The 27,453-nt window shown below is 38.9% G+C and overlaps 1 protein-coding gene across 1 annotated transcript; it reads left to right on the plus strand.

The window, feature by feature from the left end:
• The first annotated feature begins 3,539 nt into the window (after positions 1 to 3,539).
• Positions 3,540 to 26,309, plus strand: RAB12 (RAB12, member RAS oncogene family). Its single transcript, XM_084204301.1, has 6 exons — positions 3,540 to 3,922; positions 15,287 to 15,347; positions 23,056 to 23,194; positions 23,705 to 23,794; positions 24,690 to 24,794; positions 25,076 to 26,309. Exons 1-6 carry the CDS (start codon positions 3,679 to 3,681, stop codon positions 25,187 to 25,189), a joined length of 753 nt encoding a protein of 250 aa, XP_084060427.1. The 5' UTR covers positions 3,540 to 3,678; the 3' UTR covers positions 25,190 to 26,309.
• Positions 26,310 to 27,453: the final 1,144 nt, after the last annotated feature.

Here is a 27,453-nt window from a genome sequence, read left to right on the forward strand (position 1 = left end):
ATAGTCAATTGAGTAGCAAGTTTCCTTCCACTGGAACAGTGACCAGGCAGTCAATATTCCATCAATATCCTTTAAGCTTAGAGAGACTGGGTTTGACAGCCAAGGAAGCTGATCTATCCAACCAGCCCTGTTATTCCCCCCTCCAAAGGAATACTTCATGTATTTTCTTTTAAATAATTCTCTTGAAATACATTCCACCTGGATCAAATCTAGAAGAGCACAAGATGTAGCAGAAGGCAAAAACAACCTGCATGAAAGGAAAGAGTTTAGGCCTGGGGCATGACAGATGACATATACTAAAGGCTGTACAGTGGAAATTCAATGTATAGACACAAAGTGAGATCTCCAAGCAGCTCCCCACATTGGACCAAGCCTCTCTTCACATTTCCAAACATAAACAGATGTGCTGGCTGCCCTAAAAGTGTCTAGGATGCAGAGGAGGGATGGAAATTTTAGCTACAGTTTGCCCTAAGAACACAGCTGAATCATGTATTAAAATAGCTCTTTTTTTCCATACATATGCTTATTAATCAAATTAGAGGTTTGGGGGTTTGGAGGTTTGGGGACTTTTTTTCCCTTTTGTTTCTTTGCTTTTCAAGAGGATAGAAGCTGTTTTTCTGTATCATCCATGCTGCTGTAGCAATCCTGTGAGTTCTGCTCCAACCCTTTTTCTGCTGCCCAATGCCAATTTAATTTGTAATGAAAACATTGCAACTCAGACTACACTACCTGCTAGCACATCGATTATTTTTCACCAAACAATTACAAGGAAATCAAAATCCCATCTCTTTCACTGTTTTTTGAGCTAGTTTTTGATTGGGTTTTTTTCACCCTATGTTGATCTTTTATTTGTGTTTATAAATGAGTTGAAGTGCAGGCCAGGATATCCATAAAAATTGTCCAGCTTCACCAAAACTTCTTATGTAGTAAAATTGGTATATTCTTACGTATATATGTTGGTGAGATTCTACTGATGCACATACACTTAATAGCTCATATATACAGGCTCCCATTTAGGGAAAGTGTATGAACCACACCAATATAAATCTCTTTATAAAACTAAGAGCAGTTACATAGTGAATGGTGACAGATGCTGAAGTAAAGGTCTGGATTCCAGGAACTAGGTGGCAAGAAAAATATATGCATGCTTACTGAGATGACCCCACCAAGCAGCCAAAGAAATAAAGAGTGGCAATGGCTGGTAACATCCTGGAGGCACAAAGGAATACACTTCATGTTTGAGGGTTCTCTGCAGCTGTGGACTAATCAGGACAAAGCTCTTATGCTGAACAAACAATGCAAACCACTCAAGGCTATGCAATTAAAGCCTGGTATTCACAGTTCAGTTCTTTTAATGAAGGACTGGAAGTATTAATGTTGCTGAATATTTGTGTGCAGGTACAGGAATAAGGTGGTCAGCATAGATTTGCTTGAGTTATCTTGTTTGAAAGTGAATTGGTAGCACTCAGAATAGAATAACAACTGGAAGTGAGGCTACTCTAATAACCAATAATTAATGTGCAGGAACAGTCTATAACATACCTAGTGGCCTGCACCCTTTGGGAGGAACAGAGGAGTCCTGAGGATCTATCAGAGTTAGAGATTTGAAAGAACATTATAATTCTAGAGGATGGACCTAAGGGATAAAAAACCCAACTAAAACCAAAACAGTTATTTTGTTATGATGCTGTACTTGCTAGATTAATTCATTCTCAGTGATGACCTAATTATAGCATTACATATAATCAGTAAGGAGAGGGTGGGGTGAGTGTAATGCACAAGAAGTGTTGGGATTGAAATCGTTTTTGTTTGTTTGCTTTAAGGTTTAGACCATTCTATTTGTTTGAAAAACTGCCAGATTTTCTTGCAATGAAAATTAGCGGCAATTAAGAGAAATGTTAAATTGGTTGTAGCTCTCATTTTGTTTGTGGGTTTTTAAAAATTTGCTTATTTGGGGGTTTGTGTTTGGTTTTTTTCTATTTTTGAATTTTTTTTGTTGTTCGTAGAAACATAGCCTCACTATCAAATAGCCTCATTTGGTCAAGAAAATTAGCTGTTGAGACAATCATTCCTGTATGGCAATGGTTTCCCAAATGTACCCCAATTTCACATTCCCTTGACAAATTTTCTTACCTTACAAATGGTAATGAGAATCTAGCAAATGGGAACCGAATGTTCTCACATCTCCACCAGCTTTGACTGTCTGTGCCTCTCATGTTCATAATACTTTATGCTACATGTAGATTTCAGATTCTCCTAAGACTATGAATCCCTCCTATGTCTGGAAGAGAAGCTGCGGATGCCTCAGCCCTGCAAGTGCTCGATGCCAAGTTTGATGGAGCTGGGAGCAACCTGGTCTAGTGAAAGTTGTCCCTGCCCATAGCAGTGTAACTGGAATTAGATGATCTTGAAGGTCCCTTCTAACCCAGGACATTTAATGATTCCACCCCCTTTGCTGCCAGCTGCATCTGAAAAACCTGTATTCTCTGAACTCTAGGTCCTCAGAGCTTAGAGAGATAGAAAATTCCTCAAAAACTACAGTGCACAACACTCATCTCTATCATTTGTCCCTCATGTGATTTATTACAGTACTTCCTCTACAGCCATAATTTCCTTTGCTTGGAATTTGAACAGCTGAGCTGAGCTGGTTGTTATGAAAATGTCGGTGCCCAGGATCAAGCAGGTCCCAGGTTCAGAAATCTGACCGTGAAATCCATCCCTGGACGACCCCCGATCTCTGTGTGCTACCACACACAGGGAGTCCACCCAGGGCTGAGATCCGCTTGATTACCTGAAGGTAAATTTAGGTGGGACAAAATTAGACAATCACAAAATCGAGAGTTACAGTACAGGTCATGTAGGGAAGGTACACAGATGGTCATCTGATCCAACTCCCTGCTCAAGTAGGGTCATCCCAGAGCACAGCGCACAGGATTGATCATTTCCACTGAGGGAGACTCCACATCCCTCTGGGCAACCTGTCCCCGTGCATGGTCACTGCACAGTGAAAAAGTTCTTCCTCATGTTCAGGTGGAACCTTCTGTGCATCTGCTTCCCTCATCATCTTGTCCTGTTCCTCAGCCCCACGGAGAAGAGCCTGATCTTCTTGGGACCCCTGCCTAGATATTTACAGTCACCCTCTCAGTCGCCTCTTTTGGAGGCTAAACAAGCCCAACTCCCTCAGCCTTTCCTCGTAAGAGCAATGCTCCAATCCCCCAAAGAGGATGGAGACCTCGCCGTCCGGGCAGAGGCAGCTCCCACTGGGAGCTCGAAGCAAGATCTGGCTGCGGGTCACCCCAGGAGGGCCGGGGCAAGGCGGACGCCCGGGGCCACACTTCCCAAGCCGCTGTCGGGGCGCTCAGCGGCGCGGCAGGGCCGGGCCGGGCCGGGCCGGGCCGGGGCAGGACGGGCGGGCGCTCCCGCCCCCGGCACTGCGGCTGAGCTCGGCCGCGGCTCCGGCGCGGCAGAGGGCGCTACGCGGGCGGGCGCGGGCCTGGGCGCGCCGCTCCCGGCGGCGGCGCAGTTCCCGTTCCTGTGGCTGTTCCCGTTCCCCTCGGGCAGGGCCGGGCGGCGGCCGCGTCTCGTCCTCGCTGCCCCCTCCTCCCCGTGCCTCGCAGTGGTCGGCGCCGGTGGCGGGGAGGGCGGGGAGGGAGCGCGGCGCCGCCGCATGCATCGCTGATGGAGCCGGGCTCGGGGCTGCCGCAGCGCAGGGCGGGGGGCGGCGGGCTGGACCTCGGGGCGGGCTCGGCGGCGGGGTCGCCGGCGCTCTCGGGGGGGCAGTCCCGCCGCAGGAAGCAGCCGCCGCGCCCGGCCGACTTCAAGCTGCAGGTGATCATCATCGGGTCGCGGGGGGTGGGCAAGACCAGCCTTATGGAGCGATTCACCGACGACACCTTCTGCGAGGCCTGCAAGTCCACCGTGGGTAAGGGAGCGCGTCCCGTCCCGTCCCGGGGGAGGGGGCGCTCCTCCCCCCGGTGCTCATGGGCCCGGCCGTGGGAGCGCGGGGCTCGGTGCGGCGGCCGCCCTTCCCTGGCCCCTGTCCCGCCTTTCCCCGGGCGAGGGCCCGCTCCCCGCCTGCCAGGCAGTGTCTCCCTGACCCTGTCCCGCTCCGGGGCGCGCCGTGGTCCCTGTCCCTTTCCTGCCCAGGGCGGCGGGGTTGGGTGTCCCCGGGTGGGTTCAGGGAGGCTCAGGGGCATGGTTGGTGCCAGACTTCATCAGCTCTTCTTGGAAAGATCTTGGGTGTCCTAGTTACCTTTGAGAGGTCTGAGAAGCTGCTGGGCTGTCCTGTTTCAGCCTTGCTAGCGGCAAACAGTTTAAAGAAAAAATTGGGCATGGTTGGTAAAGCAGGTTTTTGTGCTTAAGTCTTAGAGGTTGCGTGAAAGGAGACAGAAGTATTTCAGGAGCTGAAAAGTTGCAGTGTGTATTTTGTGTACTCTTTCAATGTATTATTCAAGTACTCTTCCAGACCGCAGTCAGATTAACTCCAGATGGCTGCTATGGCTTCGTGAAGAACCCCCCTGTGATGTTAGATCCGAGGTTAATGTTTTGTTTCTTGAGAACACTGTGTGTTTGGCTCTTTATGCAGCTAACTAGAAAGCAAGCTCCTAGTTCTGTAGTGTACTGTCTTATTCATGATTTAGTCATCTCTGCGAGTCTCTGAGGTAATTTAATGCCTGCTGTCTTTTAATACGCAAGCATATAAAGGGAGGAAAACAAGCTAGTTATTCTGCGTTGTTATTAGAGTCCTAACCTTGGAGTTGAACTCTTGAGTATTGCAGCAAGGTGGTTGTTAAGGTGTGTGTCACTGGAAAATATGCATGCTTAGCTTAATTGTAGCTTGGAATGTGAAGGAATTTAGGCATCTGATGAAAAGTGACTGTATTGCTTTCTAGAAGCTGAGTTATTACTATCCAAAATTATCTTCCTGTAAACAAAATGATGCGCAGTTACTCATACTTTTGTTTTAATGTGTGTTTTACCAGTTATTTAATTCTTTCCTAGGCTAAGAATCGAGATCTGGTAGTGCAGATTAGCACTGTTATGTTGATCAAGTTTTTTGGTTTGAAGTTGGCAACTTAACCTTGTGGAAGTTAGAAAGACAGTTTTAGAGGCATTAATACTCAAGGGATGTGTTGTAATGAAGAAATGTTGATGGCTTGTCTAGATGAACAGACTAATTGAATATATGGTACAACTAAAGTACAATTAATAGAGGAAGGTATTCTTTATAAATTCTCCAGGTCTAGACATTGATTTAACTTTCCTGCATCTTCTTTAGGTTGACCCACATCAAGGGTTGGGTCGGGTCTGGGCTGCTCTCTGTAACTGGTGTTAGTTTCATGCTGTGACTCTTAGGAAGGGAGGGGAGGTTGTCTAGACCCCGGTCCAGACTTCCAGGCTGGTGCCTTTTCAACAAAACTGATTTCCTAAATAACTGAGACAGTGATTTAAGCAGAGAAGCTTCCTTATTTTAGAGAAGAAACAGGAAATAAGTGGTGATATGCTGCTAGACAGAAGGTTATGTAATGTTTGTTGTACAAAATGTGCCAACATAAAGCAGCATAGGGAAATCAACTTGTGCCAAAATACATGTAGAAGGACTTGATAGTAATGGCATTTTTTCAAGGTCCTCAGACTAACCTTGAGAGCTGTTGAGATTCCCCCAAATCTTTTGACTGCTAAATGAAGGAGCTTTTCACAGTCAGCACATACTCTGATTTTTTTTGCACTAACAAGTAAGAAAAAGTAATCTCTGCTATTTACATTTCATATAGATTGAAAATAACCTGCACTCCAAAACAACCTGAGTTCAGCCTCTAATTCACAGTTGAAATCATAAAGCTCTTCCTTTGTCACCACTTAACTGCAGTGGTTTTCAAGAATTTGCCAGTGGAGAATGTGTTTTGAGACATCAGTGAAAATGCTGTGACTGATCCAGTTACATAAACTGAAGATACCTTGAGATTAAATTTGAAAAGGCCATGTAACCAACCAAAAAACTGCATTTAGTTGTATGTACCTTATATTAGCAAAGCTGTATTTAAAATAGAATGCTAGAATACATATTTACTTCCTTATCTTGGTATTAATGGTCTCAACCTTACTTTCATGCTTCTGTGCTAAAACCTGTGGATGTACAAAAGAACAACATTTAGCACCTTAACCTTTTGTATGAAAGCAGAGGCTACTCAGAGGACTTCCTGTGACAGAATTGCAAATGTCCAAAGACCTTTTCTGTCTTCTGTCCCTAAGTGCTGATAATAGTGCCATGTTGAACAGTGGAGCATTTCTGCAGAAAAAGGGAAGGTTAGGATTCAATTAAGAAAGATACAGTATTTAAATGCTAATTTAAAAAGACTACATTGCCAGATTGGTAAAGCAAAATCTGTAATGAAAACACATCAACATGTCTTCAGTCTCAGCTCAGATATGGAACTTCTTTGAAAGTGTTCAAAAATAGCTTGGCAGATTTCAGCACATTATTCATAACAGCACACAATGCGCTGTTGATCTAAAATTCTTTTGATGTATTTATTTTGGGCATTATATTAGTTGCATGGAATATTGTGTCTCCTTAAATCTGCTATTTACATAGCACTGAGAATACTCAATATGCTCAAATATTTACTGATTTTTTAAGAAGGTAAAATTACTCTCTCCATGCCAGTGTCAAATACCCGGTCTTTCGATAATAGGATAACTTGTTCAGGGGTAATATTGGGATCATATTAGCTTTGTAAACAAACATGAATGTACACTTCTTCTTTTGAAGTAAAATTTCATCTTCATTTATTATTTGTTGCCTGCATTATTCACACAGGAGCAGAAACCAAAGCTATCTCTTGAAGGTTTTCCAGAATTGACAGTTTAAAAAATATGCACCAAATATGGTGTGAAGAAGAATGATCTTTCCAAGGGTAGTGGATAAATACTCATTGCCACATCTGTAAGAAGATTCAAGCATGGGGGTGAAGAAACAGTGTTTGCCTCTACTTCTTCTACCTCTTATCCTAAAAGAATTACATCCTAATTCAGATCTCCATAGTCATAATGTTAAATTTATATATGAATATAAATATTTTTAAAGGGGCTCTTTTTCATCAGAGTCCCTTTATTAAATATTCAATGGCCTCTGTTCTCTTCCCAGCATCTCTCCAGCTGCTGCTGTCTCCTGGTTCTAATCCACCAATTCTTAGCTCATTCCCAGTCTCCCTGCTGTTTTTCTTCCATGACTGATCTATGTAATTCCTGTACTCAGCAGTATTTCCTGTCAATCTAATTCTTCTGCAGACCTTACACTTCTCTCTGGGTTTTATTCTCTGAGCCTGAGGTTGCTGCTCTCCCAAAGGTGAGGCCCTGCACTGACTCACCTCTTAGGATGCTGATTGTCCTGGTCCCTCAAATCAAGTTGGGCTCCTCAGCTTTTCTTTTACATGCTGGCTCAGTATGTGCAGTCTCTTGAGACCTCCTCTTACCTTTCAGCTCTTTTCCACCAGGTCTAAAATCATCCCAGGAGAGAGCCTTGCCCTTGATAATGCCAGTGCAGTTTATATTCCTTGTGTATTGCTGGCTGTTTTAGCAGCTGTTCATAGGAAGCCAAAGTATCACACATAGTAAACACTGAAGCTTCCTTCTGTCCTCGTTTACGAGCAAAATAATAGTGGAGTTTATAATGGGAAGGGTTGTTGTGGATCAAGATGGGAATTTAGTGACCTGTGATCTCTTCTGGGCCTGAGGGATCCAGATCAGTGGCATGTAAATGCCTTGTGGTGCAAGACTCCTTTGACTTCACAGAAATGCTCTTTGACCTTGTTCCACTTTGGTGTGAAGTGGTATGGAAGTTGGAAATTCCTGAGATTTACAGAGGTCCATAGCTTTTCCTTCCAAGCGGTATTTTTCCTATCATTTATTTCTAAAATACCCGTGTCCATGCAAGATTCCTAATGTCCATCAAATAAACAATAGCAATACTGAAAACTTTAGCTTTGTCTTCTATCAGAATGTATTAAGTAAGGCAACTTCTCTCTTTAGTATAGACATTTCTATATGGTATACAAATATATACATATATATCTTTTTATATGTATGTATACATATGTTTGGGGTTTCTGTCACAATGCAAACCTGTATTCATTCTCTTTATCCTTAAAAAATGGGGGCTAACAACATAAATGTTTTGTTTCATTCCCATAAGCTTGTGATATAACATAATAATTTTTTCACTTAAAAAGTATCAGACTACTCACTTTTGAGGTATTTGTTATTTTTCAGAACTGCCCACTAAGTTACTCCTCAATCTTTTTCATTTTCTAATCAGTATTCTTACAGGCACTGTAAACATAGTATGTGGCTTACTAATCATTTGGGTTTTTTTTTTTTCAGTAAATCAAAAATATGGCTTAAAAATAAATTTAGTTATTTGATGTAATCTGAGATGAAGAACAATCTATATAAAATTTTCAGAAAATCATCCTGAGTCAACTAAGAGAGCATTTCTTTCTTTAATAAACTTGTGTGTGCCTGTGGGCTCTTTGACAAGTATAATTCATTTTAATTTTTCTTTAAACATTTTCCCCCTTCAGTAAGATGTCACTGAAAGCTTACTTGGTGTGGGGAGAAGGGAGAAAGAGTAGAAATAGATGTTTCTTAGCTTACCACATTATGACATAGTAACAGTAAGATGTTCTTGCTTTAATCAAGAAATAGCTCTTTAAGTGAGAAATTTATGCTGTTATAAAAAAAGAAGGAAGTTTTGATGAGGGATGAGTAGTTCTGTGAGAATTGACTGTTCTTGCTTTTGCATATCCAGGGTGTTAATACATCTGGTTTTATGTATTGGCTTTTTGACTAGTACAGAATAGTGTAAATAAACCATACCAATACCTTATTAATGGTGCGCTGCAGTTTCTTGCCAAACTATAAACAGAGAGGAGCAGGAGGCTGGAAACTCACAGAGAAAAGCAGTTTTGTCTTACAGAAAACCTTCAGATAATTAGGGAGCATATATGAACCTCCTTGTTTGTCTTTGGAGGTGCAAATTAATGACAGAAGCCTGTGTCCCCTGTAAGCTGCCGTTTACCTTTAGGAGCAGTGTAGTCACTTGTAATGGACAACATAGAGACTCCAGCAACTGAAAACACCTGGCCAGTTGTTGTTTGCCCCAGATGTGCCAACCAAGTGTATTTTACAGCATTTGGTATAGTCAGCAATGGTTTGCTATGCATAATCATTTGAATCCTCATAAGTGACCAAAACTGTAATTTAAAACAGGAAAAGGTAGGTAGATAATACAAATTATTAGAGTTTACAAATAGGGTTTTATGGAGGTATGGGGTTTTTAATTAACAAGAGGTTACAATAAAGAGTAAATTTGAAGTTGCACTTTGTTTTATTTTTAAACTAGACATTAACTTCAGCCGGTAGAAATATTCAAGGACTGGGTTATATCAACACTACCGGACTGTCAGGCAGCCTTGTCGTCCCTAGCCAGGACATATATGAGAATACACAAATAAAACAACAGGCAGAGTGAAGAGGCCACTTGAATGGTGTCAAATGGGGAGTTAGGTTTGCAAGGAGACTGGAATGCAGCTGTCAGACTCAGTCTCTGCTGTGAACAGCTGAGCGTGTCATTAGCAAAGAAAAAAAAAGAAAATAAGGCCATATGATTCTCAGGGACTTCTGGAAGTTGGTTAGCAACACTTTTACTACTTATTTCTGCTGATATCCCAAGGAGAGGGAAACTTACCCAAAACAAAATGCTTATAGGTTCCGCCTTCTAAAAATCTGAGTTGTGTTGCTCATAAAATAACCTTCAGTTTTCCCTTCAGGTCAGGTAGTTGTTGACCAGTATTTCAGTGTGTTTTTCTGCTTTGCAATCAGAATTTTGAAAAGAAGTCTTGTCCATGAAGCCACAGAGAGACTTATTCCTTCCAATTTCCTCTTCCACCTTATTGTGTTTGCCAGCATTTTGGTACATGCTTTGAACATAGTATCCTAAATAGTGTCAAAAGCCTAGGTTTTCTGAAAGGCCCTATGATTTTATTGTCCACAAGAATGTAAAGAAATTGTAATTTCCTCCTTCCTCACTGAATTGGGCAGTACCAAGCATCTGAAATGTTATAGAAGCTATATATTGGAAAAAAAATCACTTGACTACACCTTCAGCATTTACTCACTGCATGTATATTACACAGAAAAAAAGAAAATTGGTATCTGTTTCATTCTAGTGTGTAGCCCAGTTGCCAGTTGAGGTATGGGTACACTTTTATTTTAGGCAAGCAGTCTCAAATGTCTGCATGTTAATCGTTCTAGAATTACATGCTTGACGCTCTATGGACAACGTACTTTACCTGCCTCTAAAATAATCCCCAAACATACTTATATCTGACTCAGCACTAAATGATTCCAGATCTCTTCTTTGAAATTTTTTAATTTGTAACATGCATTTTGAAAGAGGCATTTCCACTTTGGTGTGTATTAAAAGCTAACTGCTTGCCCTAGAGTTCAAATAAATTAAGACAAAATGGTTTGGGGTATTTTTGCCTGGTAACAGTTTCTGTAACCTTTTCCTGTCCTCCCTATGTGCCTTTTGTTGTTAATTGCTTCCCCCCCTCAATCAGGACAATAGAAATCAGAAGGAACGCTCTTGAGCATCTTTTCATTGACTTTGGCAGTTTTGGGATAGGTGTAAGTATTTTTTGAGTTACAAACCAGGATATTTTGTAATAAAGATGGTTTTTACCTCAAAACTCATGTGATCTCAGTTATCAAATGTAGCATAAGTAAGAAATTTTTTTTTGCATAGTGGTGTCAGATTCAATAACCTGTGATAGTCTTCAAATTATATGTCTGTTTTAAGGGTTAATTGGTATATAACCTCTGAATTTTTAAACTGATTGTGTTTCTTTAAGCATGGTCTGATTATCTTTCACTGATTGAATTACTTTGATGCAAATCACTAATAGACCTCTGAAAATTGAATCCATTGGAATTGATTTTAGTTAGAGGGGTTTTTGTGCTCTATTTGCATCTGTTTTCCCAGCTCTTCCATTAACTTTGTTAGCAGGAAGTCTTGTCCACTGAAAGGTCACTCTGTGTGCATTAAGCAAAACTGTTTCCACTTTCTTTTTCTGTCTCTCATGAAAGAAATTGAAGATTGCAAATTTAAACATAAAATGCATTGTAAGAAGTTTCTTTACTATTTTATTTCTAAACAAATACTTTTAGCTTTAAAGAGAGCAGCTGCACCCAGTTGTGTGTATTTCAGTGTGTGCTTTAGCAGATAAGCTCTAGTTCTGTTTGGGGTGAAAAATTAATGTACTGTAGTCAGTTCTGGGCTGGGCTTCATTTTTGTAGGATTTCAGTCTCAAGTTTGAAACAGTCTCGCGTTTGGTTCATTGACAAGAGATGTCATCCTCAGTGACTTGCCCTTATCTAGAACTTCATTAGTGTTCACTTCTATTTTGAGTCTCTGTTCTCTTTCTTTTAAGGCTGTTTAGTTTTGAAAAGAGTGCAGACAGGTTGTTTGACTATGTGTATAATATGCAAGTAAATTTTTCATCCAAAGTTCATGTGCTACTAACAACCATGATGCACACTGAACACAGTGTTGAAAATCCTTAACTTAGGTTACACGCACCAGGTTAGTGTTGCTGCCCTTAATGCCTTGTTTTGCATGTATCTACCCTGTGGGGAGAGGAGAAATGCTCCTTTGCAGTTTTAAGTTGTAGGGAAAACTTGATTAATTTGCCTTCAAATGCTTAAATAAATGTAAAATCAGAAACCCAATCCAGAGGCTGAGATCAGTATTTTTGTGCCTTTTTCATTAATTTTTGTAGGATATTTGTTTGGACTCCTGAAAAAGGCCTTTCCAGTGAAAAATGAGAGTCGAAATGTGACATCCAAAACACATACAATTTTAATCTGTAAAATCCATAAAAAGAGAGCTGGTGATTTGGATTTACTTGTTGTCTGAGTGTAATAATTTTGGAAAATTACTGATTGCCTGTTGTCCATGCAAGCCTGGTATATAGAGACAAGGCTGACTGTTTAATGGGAGGGGAGATTGTAATAAGCTTTTTGGTTCCCCTTTCATCACTGTGACCCGGCAAATGGCATGCTTCAGTATGGTCATAAGCACATGCACTTGTCAGATTTCCTGGCATGTGTCTATTTTGTTAGTCACTGACAATAAGCCAGCAGCCTTTAAATGCAAGCTAGGTAGCAAGCAACCCACTGATAGTCTGCTGGTATGGTAGCAGCTAAAGAGAGCTTTTTAAAATCCTTTTTATAAGATATGTTATTCAGATTTAATGTAGTTGTCAAGAGTAATTTTTGATTTTTCTGTTTTATTGAACTATATATAAAACCATGCCAGAGTAATTGTATGGACAGCAAAACTTTTCATTTAGGTATTTCCATTAACATATGTTGAGCTAAATAATTTCTTTCATTGACCTTTTTCTTAACTCAATGCAATATTTGAAATTGAAGGGGAAAACAAATTATTGTGTTGTTGTTTTAATTGAATTACTAATTTGTATGTAAACTCAAAGCACTGGCTTTGGCAGTCTATGGTGAAACAGGCTAATGAAACCTGACAGGCTTAGGAATTTGTTTCTTCATGTGCAAAAGGAAAGCTGCCAGATTTTTTTCCTTCAGTATTGGCAGACATGAAGCTTTTGGTATTATGTTGATGCTTGCAGAGCATTACTAATTATAAAAAAGTAATTGAGCAACCTTTGAAGAGTTCTGGCACTCTGACTTAAGTGTTAAATGATTCAAACAATTGTATAGAAGATTCTGTCTGCTTTTCCAAAAGTGTTACTTGTTTGTATCATTCCTTGCAAAATTTCACAGTAGGGAAATATTTCATGGTATGACTTCAAGATGATTAATAGAAAGATCTGCCTTTAAACTAAGAATGCTGTTGACATATTATTTATTTTGAAACCATCTCTTTAATATGTAGTCTTTTTTCTACTTCATTTTATTAATATATTAGACCTTCTAGTCCCAGGAAGTCCCATTTTAAAATGTGGTTTATTACAACAATTGGATTTTTCTCTCCATAGTTAATTATTTTCATTTTAAGAAAAATAACAAAAGCTTTTTGCTTTTTTGTTTGTATAAGGCAGCAGTGGTTTGTATAAACCACTTCTATAAAAATAAGAATATTTTTGTTTTGTAGTTATTGAAACTTACGTGAAATCCCTGTGATGGTTTTAACACTCAGCTTGGGCTCAGAGATGATTTAGACTTTTTAGACTTTTTTGATCATATGAATGGCAGATCATCTGTATGACAGAATGGCAGGATTAGGAATTGGGATTGAGATGGCTGGGCAGTTATAGTCAAACTTCCTTGAGGACAGGAAGTGGTTTGAGGCAAGCAATTACAGTTAAGTAAAGTTCTATCTTGTAGACAAAGCTATGACTATTAAGACAATTGCATTTTATAGTTTAAGTGCATATATATAGAGAAAAGGCTTATAACAGTAGAAATGGATGTGTTTCTTTAAAAAATATTATTAGCATAGAATCACAAGAATTCTCATTTCACATACTTTGGATACTAGAACATAGCTGGATCATTTCTCTTCTGCTTTTGCACTAAGATAGTCACTTTTCAGAAATGTACAAAAAGACTTCTTGGAGTTAGGATTAATAAATTACTTGAAATTTTAATAATTTGGATATTTTTATCAATTTGCATATGAATACTTGGAAATTGCCATTAAAGGTTTTGACTGTTTAGTACAAATCAGTTGAACACATTAACTCCTGGGGTTTGAAAGAGAGACATGTTTGTAAGTGAAGTACAGGCATCATGTCCTGAATATCTCTCCAAGAATTGGTGATTAAGTGTGCTAGAAACTACTAAGGACATGGAGAATGAGGACAAATATCGTGGTGTGATGACCATTACTTTTATCAATATGCAATGTGCAACTGCAGGCTGTTAGCGGGGATATTTGTTTAGGAGAATGAAGGTCAGTGATCCTTCCATTTATTTAATCTGGCTGAAAAATGTCCACCTGCTCTGCAAACTAAAAATATGGACATAATGGCCAAGTTCAGTCCCTTCTGTTAAAGTTAAAATTCAGTCTCAATTCTTAATATCAGCAGGGACACTCAGCTTTTACCAAGGGTAGTCCTTGGGAAAATGTGTTGGTTTTGTTAGAGAAAATAAAAACCATTTTTCCTCTTTAGTTTCATCCCTGTTCTTAGTTTACAACTGCATTTGAAATGGCAAAAGTGTTTCCAACACATTATGCTCCTACACTTCTGTGTGAGTTTTAAGTGTATGGGTCTGAACCGTGCACTCATGTTTTATTTCTCCCTTTTTGATTTAGCTCTGTTAGGAGGGATGATGTGTAGAAGGATGAACTAAAGCAAAAATTTTCTTACAAATGTATCCTAAAATGAACAGGTTCACAATCTGCAAATTTATGATATTCTAGGACATTTATTCTCTGATAGATTTTTGTAGTTAAGGTGGTAATCTTCTGTGTCTAGGCATTGTTTGACCACAGTATGTCTTATGTGTTGCTAGCCAGCATTATTTTTTTAATAAAAGTTAAATCATTCTGTATAACAAAGTCTTTATGGTTTTATCTTTGATATTTAGCTTGCATTCAAAATGTACCTGGAGTTTTGAGATGATGAATAATAGTACCATACAGGTATAAAATAAATTTTTAAAGTAAAATACCCTCTTTTAATATAAGAAGTTTGCTAATAAATATTTGCAGGACTTAATAATGACAGTCTTGACAAACTTCTTCATAAACCAACCTCAGTTCCAGCACTTTATTACAGCACTTTGCAGATGCTAAGCATCCATCCTGGAGGCCAGACCTATATTGTTCCTGCTTCACAAACAGCAAAACCGATGTGGAGGGATTGGTTCTGCTCCATGCCTCCAGGGCGTCTGTGCCAGTTGGAAATAGAACAGGCTTGTCCTTGACAGTCGAGGTGAATAGGAGAGAAACCATCATACTGTGCCTGTTGTTTTACTGTTGTGTTGGGTTTACCTGCTGCTGGAAATTTTGCACAAAGGGGAAGGTTTATGTTGTGATGCTGCCAAATTGGATGGCTCACAGGCTGTTCAATGCTTGTCAAATCCCCATGGTGTTTCTGAGTTGACCATAGTGGTGCAAACCCTTCTGCTTGTTCAGACTGTTACAAGTTGATCTAAAAAAAAGTATCAAAAAATAATAATTACACCCTCATTACTTTTGCTTCTTATTGCTCCTTTTCTGTTTACTGTATTTTATTTATAGGTGTTGATTTTAAAATCAAAACAGTAGAGCTAAGAGGAAAGAAAATTAGATTACAAATCTGGTAAGTAAAACAAACATGCAACCAGCAGTATGTTTTAATTTTTATGTTCTAGCATGAATTAATATGCTTGTCTAATACTACTATTAACTGTTATAAGCTGGTTTAGCTCTTACCCTATTACTTCTCTCCTCCATTCCCACAAGACTTAAACCAAACCAAATAGCTCTTAGATTTTTGTGAGGGTAAAAGGAGGAGAAGGAGAGATAAAGTTAGAAGTAGGGCATGAATGTAATTACTGAAATATTAATGCATCACAGAGGCCTTGAGCCCCTTTTCCTGGAAGAATGACATCACCTACATAAGAAATAGGAGTTCTACAAACAACAAAAGTTGACTGTGTTAAATAGACACTAGAGAAAGTATATTTTGTTTTCTTTATTTTTCTGGACTGATTAAAACTGACCTTCATTGTAACAGCAATTCTAAAGCAACTGTGAAGTATTTTCTAAACTTTTTCTCTGAAATGTGGTATAGGCAGTGCTGTTTCTTTGACACTGTTTTTAAACAACTTCAAAGTGAAGGGCATTCAGGACTGAAGTAAATCATATCCAGTCTAAACAGCATGGAAAAATAAAGCAATCCCATGCAAATAAGACTGTACCTTACTGGTACTGATGTCCTACTACAGAAAGCTCAATGTCTGAGCTAAATTCAGATTTCTGGTAATGGTCCTCCATGTTAGTGATTAATACTATTTTTATTGCTTAGAAGTTATTGAGCTAAACACTCCTTTGTTTTGCAGAGTAGTACAATACATAGACATAATTATGAGAGAATAAACCAGCTATGTTCTATACATTAATCTTACATACTACTATGTAGAAGCTTAGCTTTGGTTTATTAACAGTGTGTGATGAATAATTAGCATCGTAGTTAAACTGTTTAAGCTGCTAACAATCCGTAGAGTGGGGGCAAAGCTCTAAATATTCTTTTTATTACACTTTTGGGATATTCTGGTAGTTTTTCATTCTTAACTACATGGATGCAGTGAATTCAGTTTACTAACTCCTCTTGGCAGGTCACCATCAATTCTGTCTGTCACACCATGTGTCTGTCTTGCTTCCCTCTGAGTTAACTGCTGCTTCATCTTTGGTCTCATCCGTCACCTAACACTTGAATGTTAGTGGCATGTCTTCATTCATCTGTCCCTGTTTGGAAACCTATGACCACAAGACTGGCAGTTGAGCCAGCAATTGTTAGCCAGGGTCTGCTGGAGCTGACAGAGGTAACAAAAAATTCTGATGTGGAGATGCTAATGTATACCTAATATGCATTCTTACTGTGAAATATACTAAGCTTATAAAACAAATTCTCATGTTGAATAAATATAGGAGTGAAAAGTTTTGGAAAAGAGATGTTGAAACCATTATTTTCCACATATTGAGAATATGCTAGTAGGATATAGGACACTTTAAAAATTGAATTTAAAAGTTGATAGGTTGTTAAGATGTGATAATTACTCCTATGGGAAGCCTTACTAAAGTGGCAAGGAAAACACAATGTAAAGAGATCATATTTTAAAATATGATAAAATTAATGAACATGACATCCTGCTCCTAATTGTCACTTTCTCTCCAACAGTGGCTGTTAAAACATTGTTCTTAATCTTTAAAACTGCCTTGGCATGCTTCCAGGTTTTTTAGAAAAGCAATTAGATAAGCATGACTTTTGCTATTTAATTCTGAATTCTGTTGTGCATGTTGTTGGGCATACCTATAAACTCTTCTTATCACAGAATCATTTAGGTTTGCAAAGATCCTTAAGATCAATGAGTCCAACCATTAACCCAGTCCTGCTAAGTCCAGCACTAAACCCTGTCCCCAAGGGTCATGTCTGCATGTCTGTTAAGGTGACACAACCTGGGCAGCCTCTTCTAGCTTGACAGTCCTTTTGGTGAAGAGATTTTTATTCCTAATAGCCAATTTAAACCTTTCTTAGTGGAACTCGAGGCTGTTTCCCCTTGGCCTGTTCCCTGTTACTTGGGAGAAGAGACCAACCCCCACCTGGCCACAGCCACCTTTCAGAGAGCTGTAGAGAGTGACAAGGTCTCCCCTGAGCCTCGTCCAGGCTAAACACCCCCAGCTCCCTCAGCCCCTCCTTGTACCTCCAGTTGTTGGATTGAAGAGGAAGGCAGTTTACCAAGTCAAACACTTGGAAGTTTAGAAATGCAGACTTCAATTGCATGGCTGATCAGAAGTGACTCTCCTTCCATACCTACGCAGTGACAGAATTTAGGCTTCCTCGTAGTTCCTGGTAATGTTACAGGCTCCTGGTAGTGTTATCTGCATTGACTGCAGTAACTTTACTACAAAAAGACCTGTTTTGTTCAGTGAACAGATAATTTCTGAAGTTTACACTTATCTGTTCTCTTAAAATGGCAGAAGTTACATTTCAAAGTGTGAAATTTTGCTTATTTTTTTTAGTAATCTGATGATTCTACTTCTAGAGTCAAACAAAAAGTTTACTTTGGTGTTTTTATGGTCACTTGACCTGTCTCTCCCACTATCAGTAGAGTGTTTTTCACAAAGCTCTACCACTTGAGATTATCAAAAGATACATTGAAATAGAACAGGGTTGAACATTTCAAGTGATTAGGTGTGCAGAAGGTCCTTTTGAAAGCAGCTTTCACACCTGCTGCTGTTAGAGGAGAGTAGAAAACAAAAGGACTTGTCTCCTGTGTTCCTTTCATAATAGGGAACTGTGCCCTGAGGACCACAGAGGCATCTGCTCTCACCTCTAGCTTCCTATGTGTTCCCTGCTTCCCCTATTTCCCTGACTTCCAGTCAGGAAACAACCTTCTACTCCTTAGATTATGCAATCATAGAGCTTCACTGAGGACACAGGGTAGCATCCACCTTTTCGGTACCATCTGCAGGAGTTAGTAGTGCTCCTTGGGTTGCCAGAAGTGTTAGGATACATTAAATCAGCTTCTGCCTTGCAGTTCTAGGCTGCTAGTTCTAAGCTCCTGCGTCCTGTGAGAGGTAATACCTGCATGCAGCTCAAGTCATGAGGTAGAGTAACCAGAACTACTGGATAGTGCAAGTGTCCAGGTAAATCCAAGCATCTGTGAATCAGTGCTTCTTCAAAGCTGAAAAGCTGGATCAAGTAATGGGAGCCCCTCACTGAGGCTTTGAAGCAGGACAGGAAGGTGTCTGACTGTGCCCTCTCAGCTGAGTAATCTGGGCAGTCGCTGACACAAGCAGCTGACACAGTCACTTCCAGCTTCTCCTCTGAAAGGAAGGAGCTGGCTGTGGGAAGCAGTGCTGCCCTGCACTGCACCCAGTTCCTCCCTAGCCAAGGGAGCTCTCTGATACCTCTGCAGGCCTAATGCTCAAGGTAGCCAGCGACCTGGAAACAAAACAAGCTTCGTTTGCTTCTGAAGGTGTTTGAAACCGCTGCATTCTCATTTAAAATTCACATTCTGCCTCCTCTGTTTTCTAAGAGACAGTTATTTTGGAAAGTACCTGTTCTAGAATATATGAGAATGTTGTTTCTTTGGTTCAGTACCTCTGAAATAAATTATTTATATAATAAAAGACCTTAAATATATTTATCGTTTATGGGACAAAAAAAAAAAAATCTGTTTGACAAGTAGAATTAACCTCTAAAATTACCTTAAAGCATTTTTTAAAATACTGCCTGTAGGTTCCATAGAAGCATAGAGCATTAATGTTTTTATGTAAGTTTCAAAATATTTTCACTTCTATTACCACTTTACACCACCACTCATAACAAATAAATTTAACTTGAGAGCCAGAGACAGTTTTGAGTCTGTCCATGTGTTTGTTTCAACTGGTTTAGACACAGTGAACATTTATGTAAAAGAGAAATTATCCAAAGATACTTTCATTAAGATTAACTGTATTTGTATTGTGTTTTATGCAGTCTGCCATAGAACATGACAAGTCAACACTTGAAAATGGGCTTTGTGTGATCTTTTAATTTGCTTTTGTTTGTTGTATGTTTGTATTTTTGGAATGATGTCTAGTTTCTGTTTGGGAAGCAAAAAACAGTCAAGCCGTTGAATTCTCTAATTGCAGATTATAGCTGGTTGAGGAGTCATACACTGTATGTTTCTGATTACAGATTAGAAAGACCAGTGCTTTTCATTTAGAAAACTTTCTTGGAAAAAAATCAACAGAAGAAAACTGCTTTTAGCAATTAAAAAAAATAAAAGAAGTAATCTGATGGGGTTTTTTTTCAGTTATGCCAAGTGCTTGTTTAAGTTGTAGTAACTTATTTGAACTTCTGGAGTTTAATTTATTTGGAATTAAATTGAACTCCCTTCTGCTATAGTGTTGATTCTGACCAGAGCAAATAAAGAACTAGTAGCACTTAGCACTTAGACCACTGTTTAACACTCATGAAAGTTATGAGTGTTAAACAGTGGTCATCTCTTCTTCCAGCTTTCCACTAGTGCTTCACTAGCTATCCTTACTAAAATACTCCAACTGCAGGAGTGCAATACAACCATGAAAATAGTATAGCAAGAATAATTGCCCCAGCCCTGCACATTAGAAGGTGTTTGAAGTTGGATGTGCTTTTAGTGTTAGCTCTGATTAGGGATGGTCATTTTTTCCTCAGCACTGGAAGAATTTGCTGCACATTTTCATAAAAAATATCATGGCATCTAGTAGAAGACAAGATTTTCCATGCTAAAGATCAACTTGATACTGAAACTGCAGTTTACTTAGGTAGCCTGGGGTTGCATTTTAAACTTAATTATTGCAGAAATAAACGTATTTATTCCAGAAACTTTCATCTTACAGTTTGAAGACTAATACAACGTAAGGGTAATGTTAGAGACAGCAAATTCAACTTATTTTCTTCCACTTTTTGAAGAAAATAAGGGTTAGAATATCATGGTCACAATCAGACACCTGCTGACTGGTTTCATTTCCACCTGCTGCAGGAGGAGAGGTGAAGTGTGGGGGAGTCAGTGACTTCAAGCAAGGCGAAGAAAGTCAGCCATAATCCACTGGAATTGGCATGACCAGGTGACAGTCAGTGGTCATCTGGCCATTTATTATAGGTAGTGGGCAAGCAGGCTGTCCATGGGTGTTCTGAACTGGCCACAGCATGTGGTGTGTCCCAAACAGCCAGCAAGCCAGACTTCAGGTTGTCACATCTGGGTGAAGGACCTACACAAATAGGAGCACAGGGTGCAGCAGCCTAGGAATGCTGTAAGCTTTTAAAGGGCCTGAGGGTGTTGAGGAGAGAGGAGAAGCTGATAGCACCAGGTGGACTTGGAGACAGAGCACTCAGCAGGGCTGGGGAAATGTGGGGTTGGAGATAGCTGGAGTGGGAGAGTTTTGTAATGTTGCATAGTTCTCTTCATGGCCTACTTATCCAGTGCACTGCTGACTGCCTTCAGGGAGGGTAGTGGAACATGAGTGTTTATAATGCATGTACTCAGTGATCTGGTACCCTGTGATGGAGTTGCTAAATGTCCTTAGCACTCACCTGAAGGTACAGGCAGGTGACTCTGAAATACCCTCTTTATGTCTGTTTTTCACTGGAGGCACAGAAAAAAGGGGAAAGACTGGCCAGTAAAACAATCTGACAAAATCAAAAACCAGTTTTTCCCACTGCTCTGAACAAAAATAGAATTGGTGTATTCTCCCACATGAGATGTGCCCTTCCACCTGCCATGTAGTTTATTTGTGCTCAGAATGATGGAACTTATGGTCCCCCACCCCTAATACACTTCATCAGTAGGCTGGATTAGCAACAGATGACACAGGCTGCTCTGTGAGGTCGTAATTCTGAGAGTCTGTTCTTAAGCACTAGAGCAATGTTATCCATATGTGGAAAATCAACGGTTCATACTAAAATTACTAATTTTTTAACAGACTGAACATCCAAAGGACCTTCCAAAAAATGAATCTGACCATAACAAAGAAGTAATGGAAAAGAATGCGGAGTTACTTGCTCTGAGTAACATTATATATAGAATTTCAGCTGCCAGAACTTGTATTGCTTTACAAAAAATGCCTCATTAGCGAAAAGAAAACAACCAATTACCATCTACAACTGGTCTGCAGTATTACTGGTGCTTGACCTTATTGAAACAGACTGCATATTTTCATTTTCTGTAGGGTCCCAGAGGTTTATATGAATGTAATTCTGAAGTTCTGAGAGTGGGATTTGAATAAAAATAAAACAAAAATGGACACAATAGGAATTTGTTCTTCTCTGCCCTGTGTTGCAGTGTCATTGGCTTGCAGTGACATATAAATCATTATTTTCCCACAGATTATGAAGCAGAGGTTACAAATCTTTTTCTAGTGGACTCTGCTTTACTTTGTAAAATCACTAGCAAATATTTTTACTATCAAGTACGCTTGTGGCAATTTCAGGGGCAAGTTAAATACTTCACTTTGAAACTTGCTTGAAATTCCTAGAGATTTTATGCAAAGTAAGGTAGGTTTGTGGTAATATATTCTATTGCTTGTGCATAGAACCTTAAAGGGGCTAAATCTTCAGGACAATCAATGTGGCATTTTGTGAACATGACCTTTTTTTTTTTTTTTGTAACAAGTGTTTCAGGTCTCCATTGTTAATCTCATTCCCAAATTCATTCTCCTCCTCTTTTTGTTTAAAATGTGACTGTTGAAGAGGATTAATTTTGAAGTTTTGAGTCCCAACACACATGCGCACAATTTTCCTCCCTCTACTCTTAATTTTGATCCATCTTTTGACTTGTTCTAACTTTGAAATTGCAAAATTATCCATTGGCTTTGTGGACTGAACTCAAGCAGCAAATGCTTGATCACTTTGGAGCACCATATAACCTACTTTCCAATTGAGATGCCAGTCACATTTTAAGACTTAGGATATGCACCAGCTATTTTTTTTAGTATAACTGCCAAAAATCCTCCCTAGGGAGGCTTGATGATGTGATTAAAAGCAGTTCAAAAGTTTTCATGGTTCAGTAAAAAGTAACTCTTCTGTCTCATCTGCTTTGGAACAGAAGCCATAGCTATTATGGGTGACTTAGTGTCGTTGCTGGAAATTATTCTCCAGTGTGACTGCACCCTGTCTGAAATACCTACAGTACTGACAGTGAGCATGGAAATGTTACTTGCACACCTCAGATAGTAGATGTGAGTGTGAAAGCCAGGTCTCTAGTGCAAAAGTTGTACCACTTAGTGATTGCTCACTCTTGTGAGCAATTCACTTCTGTGCCAGTAGGTTTTACAGTAGTTTTAGAACCATGGCTGAATTGCTGTGGTTGATCCAAAAAGAGTCTGAAAGCTCAAATGATACTGATCAGTGCATTGCTCATTTTATAGTTGGGTGTGTGGATTTGTTCAATAAGCATGTATCCATTTTTTTCTTTATTTTTTCATTTTTTCAGGGCTGTTAAAAACCAGCCAAAAGTTCACAAAACACACAACAAACCGCAAGAACACAAAACCAGCTTTATCTCCTGGTGTATTTTCATTGGATAGCTTCACTCTCAGACACATGTAGAAACGTTTGGTGGCCTTTCTTGGTGAAGTTAGTATGGGATAAATAGTTTTAATATGAAAAAGTTTTATGATTGAAAGTACTGCTCCATTTTTTTCCTGAAATTCACGCATATGGAAGGAAATGTAGTGTCTCTAATGAATGTGGGAGTGTTATTATTAAAATGTAAACAAAGTTATTCTGTACTTTGCAAATTGGTGAAATATTTGTGCCACTGTTTGCTGCTGCTTCTTAGGGACACAGCAGGTCAGGAGAGATTCAACAGCATTACCTCAGCTTATTACAGAAGTGCCAAGGGAATTATTTTGGTATATGATATCACCAAGAAGGAAACATTTGACGATTTACCAAAATGGATGAAAATGATTGATAAGGTATGCCTTAAGTATTTTCTTTTTACATGCTTTTTTTAACAAAGATTTTTTTTCCCTCAAAGAAATTTACAGCATGGGTTTAGGATTAATAAACTACTGTCAGATAGTTTGCATTCATTACTTTTAGCCAGGATTTAACATTGATGTGTTTTTCTTGCAAAATGATTGTCCATTCCTGCTTTCTTGAACTAGAATTGTCCCAGTTAGAAATGTCAGTGAAAATCTGTAACGTTGCTCATTTACCTTTGCAGTAGGGGGAGGGGGGTTTGTTTCCTGTCTGTGAAATAAGGTCATAGTGTTCAATCTTAGATAAAGTGGAGCAGATAGTTCTCAAGTCATGTTTTAAAAATGGAATTTAAAAATTGAAAATTTTTGAAATAATGTTTGGGAAGAACATTTACCTATAGACTATGTCAGTGTGGTAGTGGAATTGCCCTTTTTTTGCATTGTGTTTGCATTACCAAATCTTGTGTTTCTAGGTGTAGTTAATTAGAAATGTTTTAATTGCAGTATGCTTCAGAAGATGCAGAGCTTCTATTAGTTGGAAATAAACTGGACTGTGAAGTTGATCGAGAGATTACTCGGCAGCAGGGAGAGAAGGTAAGGACAGGTCTAGAGGCAAAGGTGTTGTGGCATTGCTGCTGATGGTCTGTGGCTACTCTTGTTCAGACTGTTGGATGCAGGAAGCCTATTGAGAGTGGTGGGGGTCTCTCAAATTCCATGTGGTGATGTGCAGTTGTAAGTGTTCCTGCTGGAGTAGTGTGTCTTTGGTCTAAAAAAAGAGTAAGCTACAAGTCAGCTTCCACTGTACCAGTAGTGTGGGGATACTCCTTTCTGGGTCCTGAAAAGGGACATCGTGAAGACTTGAAGCAAAAATGGAGATCTCTAGTCAGAAAATCTTTGTGGGCCTTCTTTCAGATATTTGCTTCTCAGTACTATTTTTGGACAGGCAGCAGCCCTGCTTTGATTATTGGCTCATCTTTGTTTTCATGTTCTTTTTGTTCTCTTGCAACCCCAAAAGTGTCAAGGAAGCTGGCAAAGAGTATGTTTGTTGTAGTGTGATACTAAGCACTATCTTAACCAGAATTATGTCAGTATGGGCGTACACAAACATTTGGAAGTGAAGGCTTATTCCAAACTTCTGCAGGTCTTGCATCTGTACTTCCCTTTTTTACGTTTTGAATACTAAAGTTGAGATTAGCTGCCCTGAGAATTTCTTCCTTTTTGGCAGTCTGCAGCAATACGTGTAAACTGAATACATGAATTAAGTCTGGAAAAATGCAGAGTACTTTTCCAATAAATCTGTTTTAAGAAAAATTAACTGTATGTTGCAATATTTTCTCTACATGCAGATTCAGGATTATTAATTGAATCAGACTTCTGTCTCAGATTTGGGGAAAGTTGTGTGTTTGGGTTTTTTTAAGGTTTTAGGAGGATATTTGTTATCTGTGGCTGTTTGCACATATCTTCATGGAATTATTTTCTCTCCCATCAGTTTGCACAGCAAATAACTGGGATGCGGTTCTGTGAAGCAAGTGCCAAGGATAATTTTAATGTGGATGAAATATTTTTAAAACTTGTTGATGACATTCTGAAAAAGGTAAAATACTCAGGTGCTACTATTCCTCTGGTCACAAAAATGGTCAATGTTTAAATAATTACTGCAAATGCTCGGGAGGACAGAGAACAAGTACACATTGTCAGGTGAAAGTTTTGGATAATTCATAGTGGGCATAATGCAGTTCACACACTGCTGACCACTGCATTTCGCTAATAAGACCCAACAGACCCTGAAATTGAGGCTTTGGCTGTCAGTGAACTCTTGAAATGAGTTCTTTCTATGCAGATGACTGTTTACAGGTGATTTTTCTTTTCTTTAAGATGCCACTGGATGTTATAAGAAATGAGTTGTCCAACAGTATCCTGTCCCTGCAACCAGAGCCAGAAATCCCACCAGAACTGCCTCCTCCAAGGCCACATGTCCGTTGCTGTTGACTTTTTACTTCCTCCAGGGTGAAAAATATGAGCAGGAGGGTAAAGAAAGTATCTGTACTACTCTGCACTACAATCATTTGGCAGTTTCTCGTTGCACTTTGTTATTCGAGTCAGAGCTACACACTAACTTGTAAATATGCAAATATGCAATCCTATGTAGGATTCAACTATAACATTTAATTATTACCCCTCTCCCTCACAATGATGTTTCGTTCATTGCCCCAGTGTTATAAATACTGTACAGTCGGTGGGGGTTTGCCACACATCCAGTTGAGGAGGAGGAGAAATTAAATCTATACCTATTCTTGACATAAATGTTGTAATAGTTCTTTGTTATTATAAACAGGCAGGCAGAAGCTCTTCTGGTATGAAGATAAGTATATGGTGCTTTGCTAACTATTTTAAAGACAAATTTTTTAAAAACAGAGGACTTTATGTACAAAGCTTCCATAATCAGCATTATGTTTCCTTTTAATGTAGTGAAAACATTTTTGGCTGTAGCATCCTCTGCTGACTGGATTTATTGAAAAGCTAAGTTTAATTTTTGGCAGTCTTTTATTTATTTTGTTTAATGCTGCACCCTTTCTTTGTGTACCAAGACATCACACCTGGTGCAGATCAAAGATTGCACTTTGAAAAACATATATAATTTTCTGCATAAACATAAATTTGGTTACAAGTATCATTAAGTTTCAATAAAAGAATGGAGATATATGAAGCTCTAAAAGAAGGTATAAAAAAACAATGCTGCTGTCCTAGACAAATTCTTGAGAAAAAAAAAATTTAAGATGATACATTTTCCTGTGTTAAGGAATATATATGTGTATTTTTGTCTGGACATCTGTAGGGATGGGGGAAGGGAACCTAAGGTAAAATTATTTTCTTTCCTAATGGTGGAAATTATTCCCATCAAGCAAATACTGTGTTAAGATTTTGTCTGAAGTTGTGAATTATATCTTTGGTATATCTTTTATTAAATGCACTGTTTAGTTTAGCTGTGGTAAACCAGTAGATACATATTTGAATAACTTGGTGTGTCCTGAATGTTGTGGTATTGAAAAACATTGTGGTCTTTCTAAACTAATGAAGTGCAAATAAAATTTTGTATTTATGAATGACAGTGGAACTGCACCTGTTATTAGAATGGCAAGTATCGAGTGATGGGTAAAAGGTAGAATCTGGAATATGGAACAATACTTGTGTTAATTTTGTTATGATTTAATTTTCTGTTTGACAGTTCTTTAGGTGTAGTGGGAAGAGCAGCAGACATTAGTAGTTCACCTTGGTCACTGCTCTGTTGGGAGAGGAGCTGATGACCTGGCCCAGCTGATATCTTCAAATAGCATGTGACTGCTTGTCATGCTGTCTTAGCAGGTGGTCACCAGACTATTAGTTACACTGACAACACAAGTATGAACCAGTCTTTTTCACACTACAGCTTCTCTACTTTGCATTCTCTGGTGCTGGAACCCATTTTGTCACCTTTGCCACTCTTCTAGCCAGAACTGGCACTGAACACTAAAGTATACCACTGACTTAAACAGATTCTCTCTGTTTTATGGGAGAAAAAAGACACAACAAACTGCTAACACACACCAAAAAAAGCCCTTATTTCACTGAATAAGCTCTGACATTCTGAATTCAATGCCATGCAGGCCTGTAGCACACCTGGATTTCTACTGAAAAATTAAGGAAAGCATGGTTGATATTTGTGCTTATGTCTTCTGCCACCTTGTGCCTAAACAGTTCGCTTTTTTAAATAGTAAACTTAGAGTTTACTATCCTATTGGTAAGATAAAAGGAATTTCTAAAGCACTTCTAGGAGTTCAGATGTTACTGTGGGCAATAGCAAGGAAGGGAAAATTATGGAAAGTGGGTTTTAACTTGACAACCATTTTATTTTAGCTGATTTGTTTTTATTTGTACCTAGAAATTTGTGATTTTTTTTTTCCTGCAGTTTTTGAATTTAATAAAAATTAAGAAATTTGACTTAGATAAACTTTCTTTTTGTAATTCTGTGCTGTTTGTATATAGGCAGATTGGGATCTCAGTCTCTTGTACCAAAAATTAAAAACTGTTGCATTTAAGAAGGACATATTTATTTGAGTGCTTGAATGTGTTTTATTATTCATTGGAAATCATAAAAAAACAGGAAACCTATTTGCTTTCTATTCATTATACTATGAAGAGGGTTTTGTCTTCTGATTTTATCTCTACAGCTTTTATATTAATCAAAACCAGTTTATTTATGCCCTTGCTCCACC

The sequence above is a fragment of the Fringilla coelebs genome (assembly GCF_963513975.1).
Source record: "Fringilla coelebs genome assembly, chromosome: 1".
Classification (NCBI taxonomy): domain Eukaryota; kingdom Metazoa; phylum Chordata; class Aves; order Passeriformes; family Fringillidae; genus Fringilla; species Fringilla coelebs.